At 42.2% G+C, this 6,637-nt stretch overlaps 1 protein-coding gene across 1 annotated transcript in view; it reads left to right on the forward strand.

The window, feature by feature from the left end:
* Positions 1 to 4,402: 4,402 nt before the first annotated feature.
* The window catches only part of FBXL13 (F-box and leucine-rich repeat protein 13), a 156,339-nt gene continuing 154,104 nt past the window's right edge, over positions 4,403 to 6,637 (forward strand). The window contains exons 1-2 of the mRNA XM_005862988.2: positions 4,403 to 4,477; positions 4,938 to 5,028. Of these exons, the coding sequence (XP_005863050.2) occupies positions 4,434 to 4,477; positions 4,938 to 5,028 (135 nt within the window). The 5' untranslated portion in view covers positions 4,403 to 4,433. The remainder of the gene's footprint in view (positions 4,478 to 4,937; positions 5,029 to 6,637) is intronic.

Consider the following 6,637-nt stretch of genomic DNA (forward strand, 5'->3'; position numbering starts at 1 on the left):
TGCTGCAAATATTTGACAGATATGCAAGAATCAGGAATTACTGAATACACGAGCAAAGGACCAATAGCCAATGTAGGAAAGAAAGAACTATTTATAGTAGCTAATTTTGCTGGACCTTGGGGACTAGAAGGTAGTGGCTTCCCCCGAGGGCGGTATTTACTGAATTCTCTCAACCCAGCCAATCAAGTCACAGATGCAGTTCTAGAGGCAAACCTGCAGGGCATATGCTTTATTATTTCTCCAGAAACAATTCACTTATCCGGGGATTAGACAGCTGGTAGCTGCCTCCCCTTTGGGTCAGGCGCAATCTAGCTGCTATCAGAATCTGTTGTCTTGCTCTCCTCACTCCACAGAGACTACATGCCCTCACCTGCCCCCTCAAGTTGAATGGCTGAAGTCAGTTGGCCTCTTTCAATAATCTTCAGTATTCTTTCAGTTACAGAGTTTCTAAAATAAAAATCTGGTACCCTCTATTTAAATGTTGACAAGACACAGCAACCCCTTTATTTTCAAATTTTTAACTTACTTCCATAGAAACAAATTAAGCTTTGCCCTAGAAAAACAGCACGCCGACTCCAGCTCTTCCACACATGGGGATTTCAAGCAGTTGTGAAATGTCAGTTTGGACTTGTTTTGGGTGTTGGGGAGGGTAGGGAGGTTGAAGGGACTTTGAATAAACCTGTTCCTAAGAAAAGGGGTTTCTGTAACTGTGTGATTCTGGCATTGCATTTCTGAATGCATCCTCACCTAATAAAAGAAAAAACAAGGTGCAAACTGCATGTTGATTATTCCACCACCTATTTAAAAGAATTTCCTGGAGTGGGGGTGGGGTAGGCCTAGAAGGGGTCATGGGGGGGGAAAATGGGGACATATGTAATACTTTCAACAATACAAGTTTAATGTTAATGGGGAAAAAAAAGAATGTGTTTCTGGGTTTGCATATAAATAAAATATTTCCAGATAAATAGCATACAAAAAAACCCCTTCAACTTCTGGAGGAAGATACACATGCACACAACTTTGTGTGAATGCAGGGTATGGGTAAGGGAGGAGCCCTGGGTTTGTAGTTTCAAAATCCCTGGCTCTGTGAGTCACCGGGCCCTTCTTTGCCTCATCTATGAAGTCCAGAAGCAAGAATACAACCTCTAAAAGTCAAGGCCATCCTAGTTGGATCTTGGAAACAAACTGAACTGCGACTCTCTGAGGCACGCCACCTGTGACCTTTGGCCATGTGAATGGTCTTGCTGGGGTTTGACCATGAGTGACCTGTTGGGTCTAAAGGAGGACCAGTTCCAGGTTCTGGCTTTCTCACAGCGTGGCTCTGCCTGCTCCTGTCTTATATTAATCTTTTACTCCAGTCAAATTGGTCTGAGCCCAAGGCTTTGCTCTTGCCAAGAGAAAGACCCTACCTTCAAGCGCCCTGTCCTCTCCTTGCCAGCTGGAAGATTCTCCAACTGCTAAGGACCCCACAAGCATGTGGTCATCACTTTTATCGCTACTCTCATAGAGCAATTATTTTCTGTATTTAGGCCTTTAGCAGATTTCACTATGTTTATCTGAGTAGCTTCAAAGATAAGACTTGCTCTCTTAAGTCTTGTGTATCTACCCCTAGTTCTAATAGACAGTTATTATTTTGTTATTTATATCTAAACTGTTGTTCTATCAAGTTCTCTCTCCCAACCATTTCCCCCCAAATGCATTTGTTCTAATCTTTTCCATTAGTCTTGATATAAAGTCAGTCTCTCTCTGTCATCACACTGACCTTTGAATGATACAAGGGAATGTTTTTCTTCTTTTCTCTTTGTCCAAGTCTTTTCCTCTAATGGTAGTGGTAATTAGCAGTGGAATGGTTAAAAGTAATGATGATGGCTTGCTATCATTATTATCTATGAAGGACTTAGTTTGTGCTAGACACTCTTCAAAGTACTTTACACATATTTATGCAATTCTCATTATAGTTATATGGATTGTGTACCTCCATTATCCTGTATATAGTTAAGGAAACAGAGGGACAGAGAAGTAACTTGTCAGAGGTTACACATTAGAAAATTGCAGACCCAGGATTTAAACCCAGTGGACTCTACCCATGGCATCATCTTGCTCCTTGAAAGATGGGTAGTAGTGGAAAGTAGACATAACTGTCCTGGATTAACCCACATTTGTCATCAGTACCCAGACAGCTTTCAGAATATTTGAAAAATATTAGGGACTGAGATTAGGGAGGCAGAGCCAAAAGACAGTTGAGGATTACACAATTGTTTTGTGAATTTACAAGCTTGATAAAGCCAATCTGGATAATTAAGCCATGGTCTTTTTTTTTTTTTTGTCCTTGATTATGTAAGTTTTTACTAAGAAAACGAGCAATAAAGCCTTGATTAATATTTCTGAGAGTCAAACATTCATCTTGTGGGAATTTTTGCATGTTTCACCTCTGCTTCTGAAGACCAAGCTAATGGTTTTGTGATTTTTATTTTCAGTAAGCAGAAAAAAAAGCTATTAATTTACTAACTATATTTCTTCTTGGCATGTAGCTAAGCACAGTTCACATAAAAATATATAAAACCTTAGGCTACTTTATTTTGCCTGGTGGGAAACTATGAAGTGTGAGATTTCTTATGCAAAAGTGAACATTTGAACTATGCTGGCTCCATATGCCTTTAGCATTCCAGAGACTTATCCTTTCAACCTGAATTGACTTCCGCAAGTTAGCTTTTCAGGAAATGTAGTTTTCTGATCTATGAGCATGGAGATGTGAAAAAATAAGCAATGTCTCATATACATTAATCAGATTCCAACCTCCTTAAAAATTCACGTTAAAGGCGAATTCCCTGAAGGACTAGTTTTCAGACGATAGGATACATTTAGGTTGGAATCACCCTGAATCTAATAAAAACAAAGGTTCCTAGGCCCCGATCTTAGAGACCACATCACTCTCCAGATGATTCTGATGTCCTCTAGGTGCCAGAATAGGATGGAGGATGGAGGATGGAGGATGGAGGATGGAGGAGGGAGCGCAGAGCAGGGAGTACAGAAACTCAATAGGAGGGGCACCCAGGCACACAAGTGCAAGAGAACAGATGACCTTTCATCAGAGCTATCCAGGGAGCTGTCTGAAGTCTGGCCTCCATGTAATAGAAGACTTCATCCCTTTGGTAGTAGAAGACTATTCAATGTGGCTTGCAGCTGTGGTGAGAACCCCTGATCTCCTGTGCAAGTCTATTCTCCAGGTTCGGGGGAGAAGTCAGTCTGCAGATGGCGAAGGGCTCACTGTGAGCAGTAGTGGGGTTAGGTGAGGAAGCAGAGTTGGAGAGGGAGAGACATCTAGGTCTTACCGTTTTGTCATAATCTTAAGGGCTGGATTTTAGCCTGCAGACTGCACACTAAGAGGGGTTCGTGGAGCTACTGCAAAGTGGCAAGTGTTGTGCAGGGTTCAGTCAGGATACACTATCCTTTTCTTTTTGGAGGAATACTGTGAGGACTATTGGGAGCCTAGGGATCTGCTGACACGTGTCCAATGGAGGTGAGAAGAACTGTGCGTGACTCAAGAAGTGGAATTATTTTGTTCACAAGAGAGAGAGAGAGGAGTAGGAAAAAAGCTATCAAGAATAGGCTATAGGTGGAAGAAGGGCCAAAGAAAGCCCCCCACCCCACCCCGCTGGAGACAGTAGAGGGAAAGGCAAAGAGAATGTCTCAGGAGGATTACAGGTGATTCCCGTGGGCTGTGTGCTGTAAACCTTTTTCTCTGTCTCAAATGGAGAAATACAAAATAATTTTGTATTATCTCACCAAAGCTGCTTCTTTGGGGCCAGGTTGTGTCTTCTTTATCTCCTTGGTTACAGGATTTCTGTTCAGTTAGATTTCAGGCTGTTCTGAATGATGGTTGTTCTGTAGTTTAATTGTAGTTTTGATGTAGTTGTGGGAGTTCCTGAGTATCACATTTACCTACGCCACCATCTTAACTGGACCCCACAGTAAATATTGATGGTGGATTTTCTCAATCACTTTTGTGGTTGGCTCTGAGGAGTCTTTTACTTTAAAAAGGACTTCCTCATACTTCAAATGGGTGGAAAACCACTGATCTGAAGAATCACAACGATGTCTTCAATTTGTCTATAAAGCACCCCTCACCTATTCAAAACACTGTGCAGGGACTCTATTGTGTCATTTATGATAGATTTTAAAAGAGAGTAAAGGGAAACTGTGTTTTGGTTTGACTTTGCACAATATTAACCCTGAATAAATATGGAGGGGTCTCTATAAAGCATGCATACGACAACCGTCATATTATTTGACTTTGTAGTTGTGTGAGGGGTCTATCTGTTGCTCTGAGAACATGCAGATCCAGAAACCCTGATTCCATTTCCTTTCCCCAGGTCCTGTTGTGTGGTCTGCTTGTTACATGTCCTCAGGATCCGCTGAGGTTTTTAGAGGAAATGATCATCGTTATAATGAAAAATGGCCTTGAAAGTCTTCTCTGGTGAGTCTTGCTTTGATTTGTGGTAGGGAGATATTTTGAAGGTAAAATAAATGCTTCATTGTAGAGTATCAAAAAAGGTCTTGCTAATGAATGCTTCCAATCTCAAGATGGTTAAAGAATCCCTCCACATGCTTTTAAGTCCATAAGGACTTGGAAAGGAACAATTTTCCCACTGGTTCTCACCTTGAGAAATAGTGTTTTCATCAGTACTATGTGCCCTAGGGCAGTTTATTTCAGGTTGGACACTCGGGAAGGGAGGCATGCCTTCCTGGGGACGCCACAAAATCTTGAGTGGGGAGGTAGTTTGAAAAAGCCCTCCTGGTGGTTCTGCTCTGCTTCTCCCCAGGGACCTGTCTCTTCCTCCCTGTCCCGTACACTCCACCCCAATAGCCAATGATTGAATTATGGAACTAACTACTATAAAATGAAATTAATTTTTGACTGTGTTTTATTATTAAAGGGATATGTGCATTGATCCATCAATGAAACCCAAGATTCGGAAATTATCTGAAACTTACTTGGAACAACTTTTTGGATTGGATGATCAGCTGGTAAGGATTAGTAATCAAGCATTCTAAAATAAATTTCTAAAGTTTTGATGGAAATTTTCAAATACAATTTCGATTTTATAAGTGGTGTGAGAGCAGACTGATTTTGCAATTGGGGGCACTCCCAAAAGTGATGGGGCAACACACACACACACTGAGACACATACACATACACACAGCCACACTCATAGTAACACCTCCCCCAACCCCAAATTTCCACGAAGCATTGAGACAGGCATTTATTCTCCCTCTTTCTGATAAAACCTTTATATTTAATTTCCCCTTTGCCCCTTCTCTTTCCCCTCCTCTCTTGCATTTTTATGATGATGAAAATAGTGGGGTGAGATGCTTTAAAGGAGGATATTTTCTTTCCTTCCTAATCTACTTCTTTCTGTATTCCATCCCCCTTCATTCTCCCTGCCATCTGCTCAGGAATTATGCTCATAAAGACATGGCCAATGAGGTCTAAGTTAAAAGCCAGGCCAATTATTAATGGAAGGAACAACCAGCTCCAACAGCTGTTTTTGATCCTGTAAAGAGGGCAGGGAAGTAATTCAGGACATGGACGCTTTTAGAACAAAGATTGTGCATCTAAAAGAAGCTAAAATAGCAGAAGGCATGTGGGGAGAGAAATACTGACACAAATTAGATGTGTGCGGGACCACATGTGAGACCTCCAGACCCCAGGCTGATGTCTCAGTAAGCACACGCAGGGTTGGGGAGTGGCTGGGGAAGTTGAGCATTGATAAGTGAAATGGAAGCCACAGTCAAGGTGGGTGGCAAGAGCCAGGAAGAATCTGAAGCATCATTTGGAAGACTGGGTGGAGAGAAACACCAATCATTGATCCTAATCACTGGTCGGCAACAGAGGGACAGAAATAGAGCGGTGAAATATTTCTGCCAAGCCCGAGGTGATTCCGAAGCACCGATATACTGGGAAGAACCAATATATCTGATTCTTATTGATCTGCATCATGGTGTGTGTGTGGTGTCTTAATAACTTGACTTTATCAAACACAGACCTCTGATCTACTGTGAATGCAGACAATTGAAAACCAAGTTCCTGGAGATGTTCGGGGCAACCTCAGGGGCTGAGGGGCTGATCCCCCATCCTCACCCCTTACCCACTAGAATAGTTCTGCTTTGGGTATAATGTCACTTGAAAAAAAGTGGTTGTTTGCGGCAGCAGTCTGCGGTGTTTACGAATGCCGCCATCTTGGTCTCTCTTCCATATATCTGATTCTTATTGATCTGCATCATGGTGTGTGTGTGGTGTCTTAATAACTTGACTTTATCAAACACAGACCTCTGATCTACTGTGAATGCAGACAATTGAAAACCAAGTTCCTGGAGATGTTCGGGGCAACCTCAGGGGCTGAGGGGCTGATCCCCCATCCTCACCCCTTACCCACTAGAATAGTTCTGCTTTGGGTATAATGTCACTTGAAAAAAAGCTTGAGAACCATCCTAATAGACAAACATGGTAATTGGCCGTACCTTCGCTACATCTCCCATTGGCTAATCAGTGCGATATGCAAATTAACTGCCAACAAAGATGGCGGCTAATTTGCATACTGCAGGCAGGGTGGGACAGCACGAGCTGCCAGCGCGC

This window comes from Myotis brandtii, unplaced genomic scaffold (assembly GCF_000412655.1).
Source record: "Myotis brandtii unplaced genomic scaffold, ASM41265v1 scaffold17, whole genome shotgun sequence".
NCBI lineage: Eukaryota > Metazoa > Chordata > Mammalia > Chiroptera > Vespertilionidae > Myotis > Myotis brandtii.